General features: G+C 42.1%; 2 protein-coding genes and 1 long non-coding RNA gene across 3 annotated transcripts in view; 1 reads left to right on the top strand and 2 right to left on the bottom strand.

The window, feature by feature from the left end:
* ACAD9 (acyl-CoA dehydrogenase family member 9) overlaps nt 1-24,462 on the top strand; it is a 54,642-nt gene that overhangs the window by 18,784 nt on the left and 11,396 nt on the right. Inside the window, exons 7-12 of the mRNA XM_005309780.5 lie at nt 1,329-1,503; nt 2,189-2,262; nt 17,028-17,103; nt 19,282-19,352; nt 19,760-19,879; nt 21,757-21,885. Of these exons, the coding sequence (XP_005309837.2) occupies nt 1,329-1,503; nt 2,189-2,262; nt 17,028-17,103; nt 19,282-19,352; nt 19,760-19,879; nt 21,757-21,885 (645 nt within the window). The remainder of the gene's footprint in view (nt 1-1,328; nt 1,504-2,188; nt 2,263-17,027; nt 17,104-19,281; nt 19,353-19,759; nt 19,880-21,756; nt 21,886-24,462) is intronic.
* Nucleotides 6,522-9,875, bottom strand: LOC135972612 (uncharacterized). The gene is made up of 3 exons (XR_010589097.1): nt 9,535-9,875; nt 7,503-7,628; nt 6,522-6,865 (listed from the first exon to the last, which is right to left on the bottom strand). It is a non-coding gene; the product is annotated as an uncharacterized LOC135972612 (long non-coding RNA).
* Nucleotides 23,066-24,462, bottom strand: part of CFAP92 (cilia and flagella associated protein 92 (putative)) — a 92,704-nt gene continuing 91,307 nt past the window's right edge. Inside the window, exon 20 of the mRNA XM_042857426.2 lies at nt 23,066-23,793. Coding sequence (XP_042713360.2) covers nt 23,753-23,793 — 41 coding nt within the window. The 3' untranslated portion in view covers nt 23,066-23,752. The remainder of the gene's footprint in view (nt 23,794-24,462) is intronic.

Below are 24,462 nucleotides of genomic sequence, written 5' to 3' on the forward strand. Positions count from 1 at the left end.
GCCTGCTTCAGCATTAGGCTGCTAGCATATAGGTAGGTTAAAGTTCACAAGATGGAGTTACTGTGGCTCACTTAGACCCAGAGCAGGGAGGTTTCATCGGCACTTATGGCCTTCCATCCCCCCCGAGTTACCTGGTAGCTATACCTAGTGACACCAACAGAATGATGAATTGAAATATTTATTTTTAGTATGAGTTTCATAGGAAGCATTCCTATGTCATGGAGCATTGTTGGTCATCTTGTTCTCCCAAATGACAACTTAACTTGGCAGCTTCCTTTGACTTCTGAGGATCCCAAGCTAGTAAAGAACAGTGTCAAAAAGACAGTTCATTCAGTCTTGAGGCCAAAAGAAATTACTACTCAGAATAACCTTTCCTAATCTTTGGTAAAAAGGTTAAGGAGGTCTCACTCTGTGAACATGCTTTTCTTCTCTGCATTTCCCCATCCTATTTCCTGCTTTATTCCGAGAGTCTGCCCCTCACTGTGCATGCTCAGGTGAGGAGAAAACCTGAATTTTTTTTTTTTTCCCCCGGCTCTCTTCCTTTTCTGGCCAAGGTTTTGTTGAATACTTTAAGGAAATATTAACTCTGACTTGGAAGTAGAGCTGGTCAGGCCACTTTTTTGGCTAAATTATGAATGCTGTTTCATCCAAGCCAAAACGTTTGGTGAGACACGTTGGTTTTGATGTATGAAAATTTTGTTGGTTAGGGCACTGGGCTGGCATGTGGAAGACTCAGGTTGAACTCCCTGTTCTGCCTGATTCAGAACCGTTTTTTATCCCAGATCACTCTGAAACAAATAGGTTCAAGTGTCACAGTTTCAGAGTTAACTTCACCCTCGACTCCCCACCCTTTTAGCCTCCTTGAGGGCATTCATTTCACATTTCAGGCTTCCTATCCATCACCTCTCTTGGGTGGAGGTGATGTCTCCCACTCCAGACCAAGGGTTTAAGCTTGCACTCCTTTTGCACTTCACTGTGATTTCCCCAACAGTCCAGACTGGTGTCAAATACCTGTGATTTGTTCTCTCAGGGGGTACTACAGTGTACACCAGTTACCAACCACCTTCACAAAGCAAAGTATACTTGTTCCTAGGGCAAAAGTATTAGAGAAAACATATTATCAAAAAAAAAAATTGACATCCTCTGGTCAGCTCTTATTGGAAGTATAACCTTGCCGTAGTCACAAAGCCAGTGCAAGAGCAGAGATTAAAACTTGACGGAATGAGTCAGTCCTGTGCTGAGACCACTTCTGTTATGAAATAATACAGCATTGTATCTATCACAGCACAGCTAATGTACCTTTTTCTTTTCCCCACCTCCTCTCCCAGATCTGGATATCCAATGGTGGCCTGGCAGACATTTTCACTGTGTTTGCAAGGACTGAGATTGTTGATAAAGATGGTGCAAAAAAAGACAAAATTACTGCCTTCGTTGTAGAAAGAGCCTTTGGTGGAGTCACTAATGGGAAGCCAGAAGATAAACTGGGTATTCGAGGATCTAATAGTAAGAAATATTTAAATTCAGTTTTTTCATAGAAGTGTTTCAAAATTCATGTATTTATCAGAATCAACAAGCAAATCCATTTTGGTCGGCTAATACACTATATTCCAGTTGGATTGTGGAGGTTTTGATTCCTATTAAACATCCGTCTCAGTTTTCTGCATAGACAGTTCAAAGTGCACTTTCACAAATATAAAAATCCATTTTAAGTAATTACCTTCTCATCTGCTAATTGTCATCCATTTCCAAACTTCTCATCTTGCCATGGAAATTCCCCTTTGTGTGCTGCACTGAGAAGATTCAGTAATAAGCAGCATTACTATGATACAGCAGCACTGGGAGCTGGTTTCTCTTTGTTCTATTTATTGGTAGATCTTATTCTTCACCATCAGTCATTCAGTTGTCTGTATTCTTTCGGTCTATCTTCCAGTTCCAGACAAGACTGTAGTTCTCCCCAGTCGTGCTGTACAAGTTAGCAATATTAGTATTTGTACATTTCATAAATTAAAATGCCAACTCCCATCTTTCTTCCCCTTAACTTATTTGGCAAAGTGTATTTAATTCTGTTGTGTTGTATTGAGAAAAATCCAACTCCTAGTAGAGAAAGTAAGTTATTGAATGTTGCTATATCTTTTAACAGTATTTCTCAAAAGTTTTCTGAAATAATTGAATGCTATTTTTATTTCAGCCTGTGAAGTACACTTTGAAAACACAAAAGTACCTGTAGAGAATGTAATTGGAGAAGTAGGAGGGGGATTTAAGGTGAGTTGTGAAGAATAATTATTATCTTTAAACCTACCACAAAGATGTCTTTGGGGAAGAGAATTTGTTTGGTGCCAGATTTAGCCCTAGCTCTAAAAGGACAAACATATTTGTTAATCTCTGAGATCGCTAAACGTGAAAAAGATTAGAGGATGGAATTACTCTGTTTATCTTTTGTATGCAGTCAGTTTCATATGTCCCGTTCTCTGCGTTCATAGGCACTCCCTTTCTTAAGCACTGCAGTAGTGCATGTAACAGAGCAGCTTCTGCTACTGGAGTTTCGTTAGATGGTGCTTCACTTTTTCCATCGAAGATGACTAAAACTGTTTGTTTGAAAAGTTGAAATTTACTAACAATTTTCAACTTTCACTTTACCCATCCTGGAGTGGGCGATACAGAGCAAATGATAATAGCATTGGAGAAAGTTGAACAACTTTGGATATCTCCCCTCATGTGAATGTGCACCTGTGAGTGAAGCTGTAAATGGCTCTTTGACATTTTCCTGTCCCCAACCCTACTCTTGCAGCCAACCTGCCATAGGAAGAGCTCACATGCAGAGGGATGTAAGTTCAAGGCAGCAGCCCACAGGCACAAAATTTGTATTTTGTGTTACTTTGATGCTTAGCATTGCTGCAAAAGTGTACTGATCCAGACCTTTGGAGTAACCAGTGGAGACTTCCCTGCCAAGCAACATGTAACTGTCCGCTGAGTAGGGAACAAGGAGAGTGAGGAAATGCCACAAAAAACAGAAATTAAGATGATGCAGGGAGGGGAAAGAAATAAAAGGGAAAACGAAGCTGGCCGAAAAGGAGGGGGTTGGGAGTGGGGAGAATAAAAGAAGATAGTAGGAAATTCTGGAGGACATAAGGGGCTACCCATTAGCTAATCATCACAAAAGGATTCTACCCGTATGAAAGGCAGCGAACCACTGCTGAGATACTTGAACGTGAACTAAGTGTAAAGACTAAACTGAGCATTTATATGTGAGCATGATACAAGCTGCTTCCTTTCTTAATGTTTAGAAAAGAAAAGGTTAGAATCAGAATCAGTTGATGAATTTGATAAATGGGATGTGATCAGTGACGAGAGCTATAAGGTTTAGGCTACAGTGAAAGTAATCTTGTTATATTTGTAGTTAGTGTTTAAATGAAACCCATCTGGGGAGAAATAAAGATGCTAGATGTCAACAGAAAAATTCTTGGCGAAAAGGTAGAAATATTACGTAAGATTTCATGGGATAATCAATAAAGGAAATGGGAAAGTGAAGATATGAAGTAGCCTATACCCAAGGGCTGCATTTCATAACAACCAGCCAAAAATATGTCAAGAGTCTGTAAATCATGTGGATTAACAAAGTGCGAAGAGTGAAAAAGGTTAAATGAGGCCAAGCAGAGAGTAATTTCAGGTACAGGAGAACAGCAAAGACTGAAAATGAAGCCGTTTTGAAGGAATGGGGGGAAAGCACAAGGACAGGTAGAGAATGAGAAGATTGTAAAAGAGATTAAAGTAAATCTGACATTTAAGTACATAAGGAGCACAAAATCAATAAAGGAGACAGAAGGGACTCTTAAGAGATAGTAAGGGTAATTTATTTACAGAAGAGGACAGATACTGGCAAAGTAATTGAATTCTTGTACTTAGTTTATAAAGGAGTTAAGAGTTCAGATGCCAGAAAGTGAGACAGTCTTCAAGGGGAGCAGAAGAAATGCTGAAAGAAATTGATTGTGCTGGAACAGGTGATCAAGAAATTAGAACTTGTGAGGGACTGAAAAACAAACTTCAACCTCATAGTAAAATTGTTTATCGTTTTTAAATTACACTTGAAATGAAGGTTGAATGTAAGATTGATATCCTGAACAAAGGCTAACAATTGTCTGTATTTAAAAAGATATTTAGGGAATGTCTGATAAAATACAAACCTTAGCTTCATTTCAGTGGGAAAATACTGAAAACATTGATCACAAACTTAATAGACAGATGGAAAATAATGGGTTGTCTGCATAATTCGCTAGGGCTACCATAGAAATATTAAATAAAACCTGATATAAGTAAATGCATTGCTTACCTGCCTTGTTAAATATATGCCATGGGCAGTGAATTTGTCACAGAAAACTTTCAAGCATTGCAGATGATGAGTTTTGGTAAACCTTATTTAAAGTTTTGTGACTTATCCTGAACTAGTTTAGCAAAATATTCCTTCCTCTTGTGTTTATGAAGCAAAAAGTCATGAAATTCTCAAACTGCCCTTTTTGTGTTAAGTAACGTCACCTTGTCAGATTTCTGAAAATGTAATTAATATTCACATACTTAAATTTAGGCTAAATATTTTATTAGCTATAAAAACAAATATTCTTCTTTGAATGCTTGCACGTGTCCATTTCACTGTAGGTGTATGTGCACCTAGTGCACAGTTATCAGAACTTTATCCCTCAGCAGTACTCATCCGGGCAGCTCGAGCACCCTCTGTCTCCACATGCCACTGTGTGCTGGTGTAAGAGGGTGGAACCACTCTGACCCCCCTCAGTTCCTTCTTACCGCCAGTGGTGGTTGTCGGTGCGATCTCAGACTTGTTGTCTTAAGAATCCCTCGCCCCTTTGCATGTATATACTGTTATTGTTAGCAAGTAGTTAAGTTGGTTAGTTTTAGCAAGTCTTTGTGATAGATTTGAATCTTAAGTCTTTTTTGGACTAGTTTTCATCTTATCCCAGTGCTGAAACGATGCTGCGCTCACCAGGTTTTAAGTCCTGCCGCAAGTGCATTGAACCTATTGTAAAAGTTATTAGTGATTTCCCTCCCCCCCCCCCCCCTTAACCGAGTAGCCGTTATGTCAGCCAGCGGCCATTAGGGGAAAGCAGACACCTTAAAAACACAGTAGCCTAAACTTTTCAACTGTTTTTCCTTCAAGGCCTTAAGGTAGTTGGAGCTGGTCACAAGCTGGTTTTCACTAACCAGATAGCAAAAGCACGGGTCTAACCACCACCAGTCAAGTGTTAACACTGCAAAAACCTTGGTCTGAATGTGTATAAAAAATCTGTAAAATGTGCGTAAAACAAAGTTTTTGTACTAAGGTGCAAAGCTCTCCTTTCTTCTGCAAAATAAAGCAACCCTTCCTTATCCCTGTCTAGCTGTTATTGGCTCTCAGCTAGGTAAACGCAATATTTCGGTAACACTATGCTGGTCAGTGACCCACACCCGGCCTGCCTGAAATGTTTGGGAGAATCCCACATCAGTGACACATGTCACATTTTGTCAGATTTAAGTCCTGCTCAAAAAAAGATAGAGCAATGAGGCTCAGATGTTTGCTCATGGAGGCAGCACTTCGCCCCCCTTCCCCATCGTACTCATCACACACAGCTTGCGCCCCAAGTACGTCAGCCTTGGCGCAGAGTGTGCCAGAGATGTCTGCAGCTCCTCAGTCCCATTTACCGGTACTGAAGAAAAGACTTAAACCCTCCTTAAGCTCAGTACCTAGCTTGGGGTTGTTGGTGCCGAAGCCTAGTAGAGGCAGAGACTCTCTGGAGCCTGTGCTAGGTCCATTGAGGGTGTCCCCTGAAAAGCCTCTGTGGCAGAGCCATCAGTCATTGCTGCTCCCAGCCACCCTGGAGGCCTATGCAGCTGAAAGGGACCTGCTTAGCCTCTTAGTTGGTATCCCCACTAGTGCAAGAAGGTTTACAGTCTGTATTCATGCCAGTGGTGCCTACCTCTCTGTGTCAGGAACTCATGGTACCATTACCTCCCAGGCAGCCACAACGGCTGGTACAGTTGAAGGGGAAGCCTCCAATGATATCCCTAGTACCATCATCCCTTCGCTTGGGCTACCTATCTCCGGTCCCAACTGGTTCTGCCTCCCTCCCCCCCCCTAATTTTGGATGTTTCGCATTCTTCTCCTTCAGACTCAGAGGTGCATCCCTCTGCCATCCAAGACAGAGGGCATACATTCCATCAGAGACTTGAGGACCATGGGTCATGCAAGAGTCACAGCACTGGCCTTTTCCTCCTTCTAAGGGGTAATGGCCCCATCAAAGTTGGGTCCCAGGCCCATGTCAGTGGCTAACCATGAGGCATCCCTCCTCCTGCTAGGACCTTCTGCAACTGTTTCGTTCTTTGTCATTGAAACCGCTCAGGTGGCATCAGTATCAGACATTTTCTGGTACCTGTAACCAGAACAGTGCCAGCCAGAAGTCACTTGGGCAGCTTCCCCACCATAAGTATTGGAGCAGCCTCCACCTCAGAATCCTGTGGTGTCCTCTTCCTCGTTGCCAGATGAGGCTGTTGAAGCAGCAAGCGATTCACCACCTCCAGAGGACCATGGGGCTTATCAAGATCTGTTGAGAAGGGTGGCTTCTGTTCTTGACATTCAGGCAGAGGAGGTGTGTGACAGCTCCCACAAGTTGGTGGACATTCTGGTATTGCCAACCCTGACAGCTTGGTAGTTACCATCCTCCTTACTTCCCACAGCAAAGCGAGCTGAAAGGAGGTACTAGTCCCCAGTAAGGGATACGAGATTTGTGCTCTCACCGTCTTCCAGATTCCTTGGTGATGGCGGCTGCTAATGTTGTTCAGTGTATCTGCTGTCCTGTCTGCATTCAACGCACTGGGGCTCCTAGATAATCAAGACAAATCGATTCTAAAACCAGTACAGAGAACCGAGTTTGTTGGAGCAGCCTTAGACTCCAAAAATCCAGGTTCAAAGCACTGCAGGGCTTGGTGGTGTGACTGAAAGCATATGCTCTCATCAGAACCCATCACTGCCTCAGCCTGCTGGGTCACATGGCAGCGTGTGCCCATGTGATTCAACACCAGACTGCATTTCAGAAAGCTGCTGGCATCAAAGTATGCCCCAAGTTGTTGTCATTTGGACAAGATGGTTCGAGTGTCAGTTTTATTATTTTTTTGGACCCTCTGAAAGTCTGTGGGGCAGGAGGTCCCCTTATCTCCCTGCTACCAACCCTCACTTTAATCAGCCCTCTGGTTTGGGGGCTCATATAGGGTCCCTGCAGACTCAGGGTCTCTGGTTGCCTCAGGATCTAATGGCTCATATAAACATTAAGGGGCTAAGAGCTATGCAACTAGCCTGTTCATCTTTGCACCCGCATATAGTAGGAAAGAACTTGGTAATTCTAACAGGCAACTTGGTGACTATGTTTTGCATAAGACTGGGAGGAGTGCAGTCAACCCAGCTGTGCCAGGAGGCAATTCGCTTTTGCATACCCAGTTCAGTTCATCTCAGGACTGCTTACCTTTCCGGGAAGCAAAACATGTTTGCAGATTGTCTGAGCAGGATCTTCTCCAATCACCACAAGTGGTCTTTACTCCTGGACATCTCCAGATCTATCTTCTAGTTCTGGAGGACTCCCCAAGTGGACCTGTTTGCAACAAAGTGCGACAGAAAATGCCACTAATTTTGTTTTCAGGGAGGTCTCAACCCAGGCTCATTGACAGATGCTTTTCTGCTACCTTGGAATGATCCTCTACTGTATGCCTTCCCTCCAGTTCCGTTGCTGCCCAGAGTCTTGTTTAAACTCAAACAAGACCATGCTTGTCTCATTCTGATAGCACCAGCTTGGCCTCAACAGCACTGGCACTTTACCCTACTGAGTTTCTCCTGCTGGATCCAGATGTGATTTCTCAGGACCAGAGCCGCCTGCTCCATCCAAACCTACGAGACCACCACCTGAGGGTCCTGTTCTAGGGATGTCCAGGAAGTGTTTTGGAATAGTAGTAACCCTAAACTAGAAGCATTTACCTGACTAAATGGAAGTGCTTCTCCATTTAGTCCCAGCAGAAAGACATATCCCCAAAACATGCACCTCTGGACCTCATACTAGACTGTCTTCTATACCTAAAACACCAGTTTTTGTTGACTAGCTCTATATCTGTCTTCCATACCTTGTTGGATAGTAGATCCCTTTTCTCCAACCCCATCATTACCAGATTCCTAAAGGCCTTGATCACATTGTACCCACATGTGCAAGATCCTATCCATCCTTGGGATCTGAACTTGGTCCTAGCAAAGTTAATGGGACTGCCTTGCAACTTGCTCTCTGCTCCACCACTCTATGAAAGTAGAATTTGTAGTTGCCACTATCCCAACCAGAAGGGTGGGCAAGTTGAGAGCCCTAATATCCGAGCATCCCTATATGGTTTTCTATAAAATTAATCTCCCCCTCACCCAAAATTTCTCATTAAGGTAGTGTCTGATTGTCATGCTGCTAATCTTCCTGAAACCCTCTGCACATAGAGAAGAGGAGAGACTTCACTCATTGGATGTGAGAAAGGGTTTAGCTTTCTGCTTGGAGTGTACTAAGTCCTTTAGATCCTCCACACAGTTATTGTGATTTCAGACAAGACTAAGGACCAACCAATTTCCACTCAGTCTCATCCTGGATCTCTCTGTGCATTCATTTATCACTTGTCTAATATCGCTCCGCCAGCTAGAGTTTTGGCTCACCCTACTAGAGCACAGGCAACTTCTGGGCTTTCTTGGTGCCAGTGCCTATCATAGACATTTGTAAAGCAGTGACTTGGTCATCAGTCCACACTTTTGCTTCTTATTATACTATTTGCCAGTTTGGGGCAGGTTGTCCTTCAGTCACTGTTCTGGTAGTCTCTGAGCTCACCACCATAGGTGTGTGCTTGTGAGTCCCCTACAATGGAATGGATATGTGCAAGCACCTGAAGAATAAATGGTTGCCTATCTTTCTGTAACTGTTCTTCGATGTGTTGTACATATCCATTCCATAACCAACCTTTCCCATCTCTGGAGTCTTGTCTATTATGAAGAAACTGAGCTCTCCCGATGACCTATTTAAACCACCTCCAATGAGCTGAGGTAGCTGTCAGCGGGAGAGCGTCTCCAACTGAAATAGTGCTATCCACACTGGCACGTCTGTCAGTGTAATTTATGTCACTCAGGTTTTTTCACACCCCTGAGCAACATGTTATATTGACAAAAGTGCTAGTATAGACAGACCCTAAGTCCACGGCAGGCTAGTGTAGGGTAGATTCGCACCCCAGATTGCTGCAAACTTAAAGTTTGAATATACAAGTCCGAGATACATTAAAGCATTTTCAGAGGGACTTTGGTGCAAAATTGCAGGTTTATCATCCCTGCAGGCTAAATGTTTCAATTTTAGTGCAGTAATGAAATCTGGAGAAATGGAAACATGAAGTTAAAATCCAGGCTACCTTATTCCTGGATATATTTAGTGTAGCCTTCAGAATCCTGAAATTGTAATGGTTTAAGCTTCATGAGATGTGACCTTTACTTACTTTGTTTGCCAAGCACAGATGTTCTTCTTTGAGAGGTGTCCCTGTGGATGCTCCACTATAGGTGTTGATGCGCCCCGGCGCCATTGTTCGGCTATTTTTACAGCAGTATCTGTATCGGCCACGCATGCGCAGAGCCTGTCTCACATACCAGTCTTGTCTTAATAGTGCGCATGCGTGGCCGAGCGCCTCAGTTCTTTCTTTACCATCCCTGGCCAGAGTCGGACCTACAGCAGACCTGTTAAACTTTTTCTCTTACCCATTCTACAGCCTTTTGTCCCTTAGTTTAGCATTCTAGTTACTAGATAAGTTCATCCATTAAAAAAAAAAAATAAACAAACAAAAACACTTGTTCCTGCTTGTTCCTCTCAGCCTCCAGCTGACGCTAATATGCCTGGTGCCCCAGGAGTTAAGCAGTGCACTACATGCAGGGACGCCATCCCTATCTTGGATGGTCACTCCCAGAGTATAAAATGCCTGGGGGAGTCCCACATTCCTCAAAAATGTGATTATTGTTCCAAATTAAAATCCAGGGCACGTAAAGACAGAACTCCAACTGAAAATGATTCTTATGCAGAAGTCACTCAGACCTGCTTCGGACCCAGATATGGGCTCCTCAATGAACCGCAGCCCTCCCGCCTCCAAAAAGGACAAGACCAAAAAAAGAAACGCCTGCTTCCCTCACCCAGAAGGGAAATATTGCAAGCAAAAAGGTTGCTGGGCAGGGCTATTTCTTCTATGCAGACCTTCCCCCGGCTCAGCACCTTTGCGCCGGTCCCCCCGGCATCACGACAATCCTGCCTGTGGCTGCGGAGACAGCGCAAGCTTCCAGTGCTGAGGCTTGAGGCTTCCAGTTGCCACCGTCCGGCACTGCAATGGACACTGTGGTAGCACAGATGACCTTGCCGGAACAAACGCAGGCTGAACTTGCCTCCCTGGCACCTCCGATCTCAGCGCATGCCTTGAGCGCTACGGTGCAGAGAACATTGGTGCCAAATGACCCTCTAGCACCACAGGCGCTCCTAATGGAGGGTTTATCTCACACAGGCTCTCCGGCACCACAGTTCATTCATTTACCGGACCTACAGGTGTCGCCTAACCTACAGTCACCTACTTGACACCTATTTTTCTCCGGGCATTCATATGTGGTCTGGACAGCTGTCTCCGTCTGTATCTCACTACAAGCTGCGCTTGATGTTGCTGATACAGCTGCAAGGTCCACTGCTACAGCAGTCATGATGCATTGAGCTTCATGGCTTTCATCGTCGTCTTTTCCTTGTGAGGTTCAGAATATCATCGAAGATCTCCTTTTTTGATAGTTTTTCACCATTTGCCGGTAACACCAACGATGTGCTTCGCTCCATGAAGGACTCGAGAGCGACATTACGGTCTCTTGTTATCCAAGCCCCTGCAAATAAGAGGAGACAATATAGATACCAACATTCACGCTACCCAGCGTATACTCAGCAAAGTCATAGACCATATGAACAACATCAGTGACCAAGATATCAACGTCATCGCACCAATTCATCGGCTCCATGTCAACCCCCTCCCACTAATAAGCAAATTTGAAGATGTGACTGAGGGTATAGAAAACATCATCCCTACTTCAGTGCCCATTTTCTCCCCTCCCCCCCACACACAGACCCTCTGGCCCTTTTCAGGGACCCCTCTCATGAACAACTGCTCCACCAAGAGATGCATCACCTCCTCCAATTAGGAACAGTAGAACCAGCGCCTGACCAACACAGAGGAAAAGGGTTCTACTCCCATTATTTTTAACGCACAAGAAAACTGGGGGATGGCAACCCATTCTCAACCTCAAATGCCTCAATAAATTCATTTAAAAAAAAATACAAAATGGTGACTCTTGCAACCATAATTCCAGCACTGGAGCAGGAAGATGGGGTTTTCAGCCCTCGACGTGCCGGATGCTTATGTTCCTATGACCGTACATCCTGCCCACAGCTGTTTTATTCGCTTTGTTCTGGGCTTACAACACTACCAGTACAGGGTCCTACCTTTCGGCCTCTCGACTGCGCCTTGTCTTTTCCGAACTCCTTGCAGTCGTAACAGCTCATCTCAAAAGGCAGGGAATCCATAATTTTTACTTACCTTGACAACTGCCTTTTCAAAGCCAGGACCCTCCAAGAAGCCATTCAGTCCACACAACAGACAGTCCAATGTTTCCATGCTCTTGGCCTGTGAATGAACAAAGAATATCTTCACTCGCTCCCACCCAACAACTGGAGTTCATAAGAGCACATTTCGACTCCCGCAAAAGAATAGCCTCTCTCCCACTCTACCTTTCTAACACCACCAACCTTTTTGTTCCCAAGCTGTGCAACAGTCCACAAGTGGCTGAACAAGCTTGCCTACAACTCCGAGACCACATGGCCTCTTGCACTTTTGTAGTCAGGAACGCTCGCCTCTTCATGAGGTGTTTCCAAAGCTGGATTCCATTCTCTACAGACCGCATATCCATGGTCTGAACAAACTTTTATACATACCCCCCAGAGTCAGGGGCTCCCTCCACTGGTGGACATTGCCGACAACCTTTCCTCCCGGGGTCTCCTTTCTACAGGACGTCCCGTTGGTTGTCATAACTACAGATGCATCCCTTAAGGGATAGGGAGTACACATGCCCCAATACACTGCCCAGGGGCTTTTGTCTCCTGTTGAGACGTCCCTTCACATCAACGTCTAGAACTCTGAGCGATACACAATGCCTGCCTCCAATCTCTCCCCTTCATACAAAACCAACATGTCAGGATAATGACCAACAACATTGCCTGCATGTTCAATGTAAACAGGCTGGGGGAGGGGGGAGCGATCCCACTCTTTTTGTACAGAAGTGATTAAACTGGCGTCTCAGACACAATGTCTGACTATCAGCTGCATACTCTACCTGGCTCTCTCAATACCACCGCGACAACTTCAGCAGAAGATTTCCTATAGACCACGAATGGGAACTAAACGAGGATATAATAGTTTGAAATGTACTCCTTCATAGCACAACAAATTCTACATGCCTTCATAACGGGACAAGATTTACACACTCGTGGGCTGTCACAAAAACCGCTCCTTTTTTCCACGCCTCTCCCGCTAATCCTCAACTCTGTTAAAGATTAAACTCTCTGGACTCTCCCACAGTCCCATCAAAGTCCACTTGGCCGCAATTATAATGTTCCATGATGCCATCGACAATAGGACTTATCTTTGCTCACCGCATTACTAAGCGATTCCTTAAGGGACCCCAAGCCCTATACCCAGACATCAAACCGCCTAATCAATCTTGGGACCTTCCCTTAGTCTTAACATGCCTAACCCAAAAACCATTAGCCACATGTTCCCTCCTACATCTCTCTAAGAAAACTGCATTTCTGGTAGCAATTGCCTCTGCAAGATGCGCAGGAGAAATTGCAGCACTCATGGCAGATCTGCCATACACCATATTTTTAAGGACAAAGTCACCCTATGCTTACTCCCCGAAATTCTACTGAAGGTGCACTCATCTTTCCACGTCAATGAGTCTATCCATCTCTCTACCTTTTCCAAAACCACATGAGAATTCCTTTGAATCTAGGATGCACATTTTGGACGTGCGCAGAGCTTTGTCCTTTTTCTTTGACAGGACTAAAACCTTTAGGCGTTCCGACAAGCTATTTGTCCCTATTGAAGAACGTTCTAAGGGCTCATTTATCTCTAACCACAGACTGTCCAACTGGATCTCGAGTTGCATTTGTCTTTTATCAACTATAGAACGCAACGACTCCTATTTTTATCAGGACTCACTCCACCAGATCCATGGTGGCCTTTCTTCATAACATCCCCCTTAAGGACATTTCCAGTGCTGCCATTTGGGCTTTTGAAAATACTGTAAATTTGCAAAATATTATGCTCACACAGGGACCCATCACTAATATGCGTGTGGGCAGAGCTGTTCTATCTACTGCATTCCTTCCAGATCTGAAGTCTCTACCTCCTTGAGATACACTGCTTTTAAGTCACCTGGAGTGGAGCACCCACAGGGACACCTCTCGAAGAAGAGGGGATTACTCACCTGTGCAGTAACTGACGTTCTTCGAGATGAGTGTCCCTGTGGGTGCTCCACTCCCCATCCTCCTCCCCTCTACTTCAGAGCTGGGGCGGCCTCTGTTGTAGAGCAGGAACTGAGGAGCTTGGCCGCGTATGCGCACTGTTAAGACAAGACTGGTATGTGACGCAGGCTCCACGCAAGCGCGGCCAGTACAGGTACTGCTGTAAAAAAAATCTCCAAACAATGGCGCAGGGGCGCACCGACACCTATAGTGGAGCACCCACAGGGACACTCGTCTCGAAGAATGTCAGTTACTGCACAGGTGACTAACCTCTTTTCAGTCACCTGAAACATTAACAAAATGTGTGCACTGATTTTGAACACAGTGTTCCAAGTTGCATTTCCCTCCCCTTTAATAATAATTAGGTTTTGATGTCCATATCAATATTCTGAGTATATTTAAAAAAAAAAAAAAAGCCAGTTATAATCAGTCTTTTTGTCTGCTGCATGGGTGCTGGCTGTTTGAGGGCATTAAGACTGAGCCTGGCTTCCACATTGCTTTAATCTTTCCTCAACAATATCTGAGTCTCTTTAGCAGTAGTTAAGGTCCACATTTTTTTTTTTCTTTATTTTGGAATTGGAATGCCCCTCACCTGGCTATTCTTTGGGAGGGAAGGACCATCACCTACACAAGCTTGCTCTAGCAGTTTAGAGACCACAAGCACTAGGTGAATGGAGTGCATTTTTGGATGCTTCCTAATAAAAATCTGTGATAGTGAGATTTCTTTTGCTTTCGTGGATAATTCTTCGACTGATGTCAAATGATTATCACTTAAATAACGAAAGCCTACAGAGAAACAAGACTTTGAGCTTTCAGGAAACTTCTGCAGATGCTTCTCCAGCCCAGGTTTCTTAATATAGTCTATGAATTTGGAGGAAGAATGAGATTATGCAAGAAAAGGTTCTGTTCTCCACTTTATGCTCCCTTTCTTTTTAACAAGCAGCTATGAGCTATCATTCCAACAACTCAAGCATTGCCTTAGTACCTTGAATTTTGTTGTCATGCACTTAGTAATGCACTAAGTTATGGGTATTCTACATCACCAATTAAGAAATGTATTCCTGTGTTCATCCCCAACCTTGTATTATATAATTATGCATTTCTATTCTGTTATTGGTCATGACTCTAAGCACCTTTGCTGGATGCACAATGAAATTCCTAAGGACTGAAAAATAACATCATGCTTCTGATTATAACTTGGTTTCCTATTTTTCTTATGCTGTCACAGTCACCTGCGGGCTCCCAGCATAAGGAATTATGCACATACTATTTTCTTCTGTAGGGTATGCATCTTAACAGATATGTTTTCCATCCTAGTGAGCTTCATGGATATTTTTTTTCCTTTCTCTCCACTACGGTCAGGATTTTTCTTCTTCATTATGTATCTTAGCTCTGGACACACAGGATATTGTTTTATTAACTTACTCTGTTCTTGTTTCTAATTAAATGGCCTGAACTGAATAATTGCATATAATGTAGTTTGAAGAGGAAGTTAATCTCTTTTAAATAGGCTTGATGCTGCAATAGTCCGGACACAAACTTCATTTTTCCAAAAAATGATTAATATCCATTACATACATAGTCTATGTTCTAACTTATTCTGTGTAGTTTGTGACTCTTGACCTTTGCTGAGAGTAAGTGCCTTCCTTTCCATGAAAGCCTATTCTGCCTCCTGTGCAGCAGCTACTACATAGAGTAGCTGCCTCTGCCTCCTTCAAGAGTAGCTGTCTCTTAATGTACGCCAGCCAGAGAGAGACCAAGGAGGTAGGAGGAGGTAGAAGTGAAAATAATCCAGTGTGACTTGAAGACTTCCCCACCTCTATTCCTCTGCTGTATAGAGTAGTGAGAGATGAGAGAAAAGCAGGCTTGATACCCCAAATTTTCTAGGTAGCTGGCTGGCCTTGAGCTAAGTGAAGGAGGTCTGGCCCTGCATAGCAGGATTCTCTAGCCATGTGAACGGAGTACAGGCACAGGGTGAAAAGTGCGGTCTGCACAATCATACATTGATCTTTGAAGCCCTGAGGGTTGTACTGGTCTAAAATGAGACCTCTAGAGACAATAAGGCAGCCTGATATTTAGGGCCCTACCAAATGGCCATGAAAAACATGAGATGGACCATGAAATCTGGTCTTTTGTGCGCTTTTACCCTATACTATACAGATTTCACAGGGGAGGCCAGCGTTTATCAAATTGGGGGTCCTGATCCAAAAGAGAGTTGCAGGGGGATTGCAAAGTTATTTTAGGGAGATTGCAGTATTCAGAGCTGGGCAGCCAGAGAGCAGCAGCTGTTGGCTGGGTGCCCAGCTCTGAAAGAAGTGCCTTGCCAGCAGTAATGCAGAAGTAAGGGTGGCAATACTATGCCATCCTTACTTGTGCACTGCTGCTGGCGGCAGCGCAGCCTTCAGAGCTGGGATCCTGGCAGCAGCCGCTGCTCTCTGGCCACCCAGCTCTGAAGGCGGCACCACCACCAGCAGTGCAGAACAGGGTAGCAGTACCGCACACACCCCCAACAATAACCTTGCGACACCCCCCACCCCCCGCATGCACGCACACACCACACACACACACACCCCTCCTTTTTGGGTCAGGACCCCTACAATTACAACACCATGAAATTTAAATAGCTGAAATCATGAAATGTATTTTTTAAAATCCCATCACCATGAAAATTGACCAAAATGGACCCTCAATTTGGTAGGGTCCTAGTGATGATATTCAATAGTTTCTCGAAGTATAACACTTGTGTAACACTTATAACTACTGTGCTCCACTGGTGAAACACTATTAAAAACCTATCTGGGTCACCAGTTGGTATTTTCTGCTACTAATTGCTAATGCAAAATGCTTGTCGCTTGCTGAGCCACCAGGTTTTCTTGTGTTTGGGGTCTGCCATGTAGTAATTTAAAGTGAATAATGTATAGTAATATTTTAATTGTATTAACCTCATAATCCAATCTGTGAGCTCACCTTTCATTGATGAAAATTCAAAGGAACAATTTCTATAATAGCTGCTCTGAAAGTGTTTCTTATTGCAAACGCATAGTTAAATACTAAAGAGGTATACATCCTTTTCCACTATCAGAAATAACATCTTCAATGACAAAAGAGCCACCTGCTAATGAAACTAGGTGCTTTTAATGTGGGCATTAAAGTGTGAAGTAGGCATTCACTGAAGAAAATGTCTTTCATCTGGTGTGTTCTCTCTGAATTGTTCTGAGGATAGCTACAACTATCTTAACCCTTATTCATTTTTGGTACACTTTCTGTAGAGGAACATAATGAATTTTGGAGGTGCATTGGTATCTACCAACCTAAAGCTATGGCATTTTACAAAATGGAGTGCATTTTACTGAAAGTATAACTTATTGAATAAAGGCCTGTATTTCTTCATTGTAGGTGGCTATGAATATCCTAAATAGTGGAAGATTTAGCATGGGTAGTGCATCTGCAGGAATGATTAAGAAACTGATAGGTAGGTAAAATGAAGCTTACTGAATTTCTGGGAGGAATGAAATCGGTCCTTGTATTACAAAAGAAAACTTAACATCTTGTGAAAAGACAAATGTCACGTCTTTCAATGACACTAATAACCACACTCATTTCAGATATGGACTCTAGAACTGAATTTAGACTCTGGTTAACACTAAAGGTTACTTGTCCATAAAATGCTAATGGTGTTTTCAGTTATGTATAAAACGGTTACCTTTTTTGCATTGGAATGAATTATTTACAAATAGAGCATCTTTTAAAAGCTATATTAGGTTACTTTTAGAAGCAACCAGATATAGGAAGTGTGTGTGTGTGTGTGTGTGTGTGTGTGTGTGTGTGTGTGAGAGAGAGAGAGATAATAAAAGCTGCCTTAACATTCTGACTTGAACATTGTAAAGTAATTCAGGCTTCAAATTTTACATACAACGGTAGCTATAAAATCAGCTTCTGTCAACAGTTACCACTCACTGGTTTCCGTAAGATCTTAAAATTTCTCTATACTCTGGATAGGAGATAATCATGGTCTATGTTGATAAATGTGCTTCCTGTGCTGGGGGTGGGGTTAAGTTCTTCCATCTTCTCTTGCCTGAAAGTCCTCTGACAGTTTCCAAAATTACACTTTCAATACAATCATTTCAAACTACTGTTTCAAAAATACAGTTAGTTACTGCTTCATAGGAAGGTACCAACAAAGTCTTTTGTGGATTACAATTCTATCAGAGGGGAGATTTTGGTGGCTCCAGCCCTGCTGGGGCATAATGTAGATAATCTTTGAGTAACCCATTCTATTAGCTCAGTGTGATATTTGCTTGATCATTATTCAAGACCTGGTTAGAGCTGGCTGGGAATTGGAATTTGTCCCACAAAAAATTAGTTTTCTTCCCAAATTGTGATGAAAAGCCAAAAAACTTGAATTTTTTCACATAACTGAAATTCTGCAAAATTTAGTCTAGGGAAACGATCAAATGTTCCCACTGCAAGAACCTTTTGGCATTTTCTAAACAAAATATGCTCCCTGGGATATCTGCCTCTGCGGCATCCCAGCTGGTGGTGGGCTGCAGGGGAGCCAGGCAGGCAGGAAACCAGGCAGGCAAGCTGGCCTGCCTGCCTGCCTCGTGTCCATGGAAAGCGTTGATAGAATCAACATGTTCCTGCAGAACATTTCTATTCTGTCAAATCAGCGTATTCTGACAGAAAGCTGTTTCCTTTAAGAATTTTTGACCAGCTCTAGTCATTGTAATCTAGTGAACTGATATTAGTCACATTGCTTAATGAGCTACTGGAAGGTGATCAGGTATTGCATGGCATAAGAACCTACATACTAGTTAGAAACTTAAGCTTTATCATACAGAAGTCTATGCATAGTCTCAGACATCTGAAGGCTTGCATTTGTAGGAATCTGGGTAAAGGTGTTCATTGTATACTTACATGACAAATCCTTTGTGACATAAGACTTTTTTTGAATTTAAGGAGAATCATTCAACTGGTAAATTCAAGTAAGAGTAACATTAATAAACTAACATCACTACTTGCTCAGAAGCTATTTCATAAACAGTAAATGATTCCAGAATAGCAAAAAACCACAAAGCAGTTGTTTGGTGTGACGCCTTGTATGAAAAGGGGTCATCTTGATGTAATCCCCAAATAGGGGTGTATGAAAGAACTATTGATAGGATTTTTCTCCTGTAATAAGGCTTTTTTCTCTATCACAAGGAGCTGTATTTTAATCGCATTGTTGCTACCACTCTTTGCTTTTAAAAAGTTAGAATAAAAAATTGTAAGTTTTTAATACTGCTGTAAAATACCATGCATCCTCAGTCTATTCTAGTTAATAGCAGAGGAGAGTACAGATTATGTTCTCACAATTTCCCCTCTGCTGATGGTATGTTGTATGTGTTAGAGGAATCTTTCAGGCAATTGTTTTGCACCAATGCAGCCTGAGTTGTAAATCTGACAACGAGATTCAATCAACACAACAGATTTCCTGATGGAAATAAATGTCTAAAGGGCATAGATTTAATTATGTAAAATGTACCATTTGCATACAGCTGAGATTACATGTTCAGGGAACAATTGAGTTATTTTAATAAATTATATAAATACCTTTTAAAAAAAGATTCACTCATTGATGTGTTCTCTCTATTTAATTTTTTTTTTAAAGAAATGACAGCAGAGTACGCTTGTACAAGAAAACAGTTCAATAAGAAACTGAGTGATTTTGGATTAATTCAGGTAATCAGGAAACTGAAAACCTATGTTAGATTCTCTCAGCCTGTGGTTTTCATGATTTGCTTATTAAGGGGTGGGAGAAGGATTTTGTTGCAGCTACTGGTTTAAAAAAATTATTGCTGGATTACCAGATGCTTGGTATTCAATCTGCATAAATTTAATCTAGATGCTTGTGTGCTGATGTTTTGAATTTATAGAAGTATAAATGTATCAAACTTAAAACTTTTTAAAGTTTTTCATACAAATACAATTGCTATTAAGTATTCTAAATAGCATTTAATACTTAATGATTTAATACATATACAAGCTTCACTTAGTTATGCACTAAATTTTATTATGATTGCTGACCTGACTATAACAACTCTACATCTACATGTATGCATGGTAAATGTTTGTTTGCTATTTGGCAGGAGAAGTTTACCCTTATGGCTGTGAAAGCATATGTAATGGAGAGCATGGCTTATCTCACTGCAGGAATGATGGACAGGCCAGGAGTGCCAGATTGTTCAATTGAGGCAGCTATGGTTAAGGTAATCCATTTTATTGCAAAAGACCAGGCATAAAACATTAGAATAACATTTAAACTAAAACCTCTATCTCTGATAGTTTGTACTTGTAGCCTCGTATCCAAGACATTCGGACACCTCAGTGGTGGGTGTGATACAAGAACCTGCTAAAGAGCACGGTTTGTTTTCACTCTCTCCCTCACTCCATTTTGGTGGCCCTTCAGGGCCTGATGATGATAATAATAATTAATAAGTAATGGAGATATCCCATCTCCTAGAACTGGAAGGGACCTTGAAAAGTCAGAGTCCAGCCCCCTGCCTTCACTAGCAGGACCAAGTACTGATTTTTGCCCCAGATCCCCAAGTGGCCCCCTCAAGGATTGAACTCTCAACCCTGGGTTTAGCAGGCCAATGCTCAAACCACTGAGTTATCCCTCCCCCCCAGATCTAGGCTCTTGTCTTCATATGAAACACACTCATACAGGTAGCTTAAGTACTTTAATCCCCCCAGAATTTCTAGAAGCAGCTGCATTTTGACATCACCACATACAAATCTTGGCTACGCACATAGTGGAGAGAGAGCATCTGAAATTCAGTCCTCATCCGAATGTTCCAATTTCCTCAGCTCCTCTCAAATTTGACTTTACACAGGGTGGGCTAGAGCTGTTTTCACTGTCAGATTGATGCAAGATTGAAGTGTTGCTAGTAGGCAAGGGGAATTGTTCTGAGGATCCTGCTTGTGCATGCCCAGTATTTAGGGAGTAGGGGTGCAAATAGAGAGACAGCAGGTGTGAAATTTGGGGATGACTTTGGATTCCTCTCCAATTGAGAGGCCCGCATTGTGACAATGGTCCAAGACAACAGTATCCAGGTGTTTCTCCAGCCATGGACCTCCTCACCTGGTTAAAATGTAACTGGTAAAGACCCACTGTCCTGGCTTTCCTTGAAATTGACTCAGAAGCTGGAAAACTTGCAGAATGCAGCTGCTCCCTTGCTCCTTAGGCTAGGGGTGAGGGAGGGAGTCAGGCCTGCCCTCTGTATTGGCTGCCAATATGGAAAAGGATACAATTCAGGGCTTTGCTATTGATATCTCTCCAGCATTTCATAAATTAGTTTTCAGAATGTTGCTGACTGGCAAAGCGTTCTTGAGAACTGAAGGTTTTCCACTACCTAGAAGGTGAACCTATGTTACTACATGCTCAGTCCAAAGTAACTTGCTTCCTGGCCATCTGAATTTGGGAAGATTTAAACTGTTGAGTGGCCTGCTCCATTCTCTCCCAGTTCATGGGATCTGAATCCCCAGGGAGTTCCCAGTTGAGTTTCCATGTGACCTAGGGGAAAGGAGGAGCCAGGGTGCCACAAAGTCAGTCCTCTTTTTAAAAGGATGAAAGACTAAATTTGAGATTTTGGGCAGTAGACTACTGAGAGATTTTTGGATGGAAGGTGCTATGGAAATGTTAAGTATGTTTATCTTTCTACAGTCTTGATAAAAGTAGCTATCTTCTTAAGGCAGCATCAATCCTCTAGCATGGATTAATCTTTAAAGCAGGCTGAAAGTAATTCTGTTGGCTTGTGTTCAACCATCCTAATAGAATTACCATGTTGCTTTTGTGAGATGGAGTTTGGAGTGGCTGTTCAGTTAGAACATTAATTTTTATGGACCAGTGCACTTCCCATGTACCATAACCAGTGCAATCGGAGACAACTTTAAATTGTCTAGGATGAAAGCAACTGCAAGAGCCATATTTTGAAAGTTGTTTATATAAACAATTTATCCCAATTCATTCTTAGCCTTCTCCCTCTTTTTGCCTTAAGATAAAAGAATAAATCAATCTAGTTTCTATTTAAAGTTGGCATCTACTTTAATAATCTAGTAATAAAAGTTACTGTGCTTTTGGCAGGTATTTAGTTCTGAAGGTGCTTGGATTTGTGTAAGTGAAGCTTTACAAGTTCTTGGAGGCCTTGGCTATATGAAAGAATACCCTTATGAACGTTATCTCCGGGACAGCAGGATCCTTTTGATTTTTGAGGCAAGTATGAATACACTTGTGTCTTTCTGTAATTCAGAACTACTTCACCTTCCAAGTATTCTTGGCATAAATTTGAAACTAAATGAAACAAGTTCTATATAGCATTCTTTCAGAATGGACAATGAATCCTGTTAATGGCCTTCATTTGAAGTTGCAAATTTTCTGCTGTATCAGTTGGAATAATGTTGGAATTATCTGGTGTGCCATGGAGAAGAGAGTATTCCTTCTGTAAAGACTGTAGGACATGCAGGGTCTAGAGAATAGATTGCTCCTTTTTGGGCACACAGTTTGAATGCCCAGTGGAACTGGCATCTGTCTGTCCCTAAAGAGTGAGTGGCATGTGTGGTGTTTGGGTTTTTTTTTGGGGGGGGGGGAGGAATAGGGATTCTGACTGACATAATTGCCTCCTCTTTAAATATTTAGTAACTGACCATTTTGACCAAAATATTAGTAGCTATACTAAATATGGTATCAGGAGAAAACATAGTGAAAGGAAAAAAAACAGTCCCAATTCAGCATTTTTATATCCAAAGGATTCTGACTTAGAATAAAAAAAATCCATTTGTTACTTTATGCTTTTTAGCTAAAACTTGTAACCAGCTTACGCCAAGTAAATATGCTTCACTGCATGTTAGTTGTTTAAATAAAAGGTTAATTGGGGTGAAGTTGTCTTAGTAGCAAGAGAATTTTCAAACTAACTTCCCTCCATTCTTATTCTTTGTGATGAATCAATGCTAACAGATGGGTCAGACAAAATGTTCAGGTGTTTCAGAATGCATGAACGTTAGTTTCTAATTTGGAATTGCTTTCTCTAATGGAATTGTTTGACTCAAATAGAAGTTTGTTCAAAGATATTTTGTGGTGTAGCTTGCTTTGTTGAAGCATAAGCATAGGTAAACTTAGCTTATCTTGTAAAGATTCTTCCTCACCTGCTGCTTTAAAAAAAAAAAAAAAAAACTGAGTAAGATTCATCGGAGACCACCAAGCCTATGACAGTCCCAGAGTACTGATTTTTTTTTTTTTTTTAAAACAAATCTTGTTGATTGCAAAATACATTCTTCCTTGTTTCATAGCTGGATCATCAGTAATCATTCCTCTAGTTTGTGTTTGACTCAGGTTTTCAGTATAGATTCCCCCCCACCCCACCCCTTCACCCCCCGAAGAACCATTACAAATAGAGGGCAATTCTCACTTTTAATTTTAACAGGACATCAAAAGTTCTGTGCCACAAATGAAAATGTCCTATAATTGGCAGGCCACTGGCATTCACCTAGCTCTACCACACCTATGTCTGATTTTTATTTTGCTGCATTAACTAAATCAGTGAGCTCCACAACTGATTAGTGAGTGATAGGATAGATCGGGGGTTCAGGTGTCGGGTTACTCTGGATGCTGTCTGGGGAAGAATATTTTGGATGATAGTTGAGGGAGTTGGGCTGATGTTGTCTAGCTATGGGAGCCTGGGCCACTATTGAGTCCCCTCATGTTCTGCCCTTGCTGCCACCTACTCCTCCCAGCTGTTCCTTTCTCATTTGACTCCAGTGCTGGAAGCAGCAGTTGGAAAAACAAACAGGTTGCCTGCAAAATAGGCACCACAGTGGCTCTTGGTGGTAAAAGCAGCAACTACAGACTGAGTTGATGCTTGGCAGCCCTGTGGCATTGCCATTTTACATACTGTCATTCTTAGGACGTGGAGTTAAAGGAATGTGCTTAGATTTGGTTTAAACAGGTTTTGCTAATCAGCCTAGGTGACCCCAAACAAGATTGAATAAACTTTTGAAATATATTTCTAACTGTGTATTCCATCCAGATTCTCCAGTCAAGCGTCGGTAGGATCTTAAAACCTTCCATCTTCATTAGAAGGCTTTCAGTAACTCATTCTTTGATACCAGCTACTGTAGTTTGCCTCTGAAATACAGTAAATGTTGTTTGAATCACCTCTTTAAAATGCTGTAAATTGTTTGCTCTGAAGAATGGTATTTAACACCAAGTATATAACAAAATCAATTAACTTCCCATGTACGCAGTCTATGTATTTAATTGTTTTGGCTAGTTTATTTTAAAATGAACAGCTGGCAAAAGAAGATTTCATTGTTAGAGTGACGCCTGCTAATACTGCAGTAGTTTGTCAGCATTTCTGTTACCTTCACACTTCTGAAGGGATTGTAGTTAAGCAATTTAAAGCTTCTTATTGGGCATACACTTTGCATATGAGGTAAAAGCACACCTGCTAGTGCTTTCTTTCACTCCCCAACCCTCCTCCCCTTCTGCTTTCAAAAGTGTTAATATAACACTAATTTGTCTGCTTTAGATATAAGCTGTGGTCAAAACCTATTTAAATTCTTGGCATTTAGGGGGGTTTTATGTATGCACAACTTATAGGAAATATGGCTGTCTTTTTGAAGCAAAATTTACAAAAGTCTTAATGATTAAACAGGAATAAATGGTTCACCTCTTTTCCCAAATAACAAGTGTAGGCAAAGAACTCTAGCAACAATAACTTCCTTCTTTCTTTCGTAGTCATAAGCATCATCGGTATTACATAAAATCCTATTGACTTAATCAGCACTCAGCATA

The sequence above is a fragment of the Chrysemys picta genome, chromosome 7 (assembly GCF_011386835.1).
Source record: "Chrysemys picta bellii isolate R12L10 chromosome 7, ASM1138683v2, whole genome shotgun sequence".
Taxonomy (NCBI): Eukaryota; Metazoa; Chordata; order Testudines; family Emydidae; genus Chrysemys; species Chrysemys picta.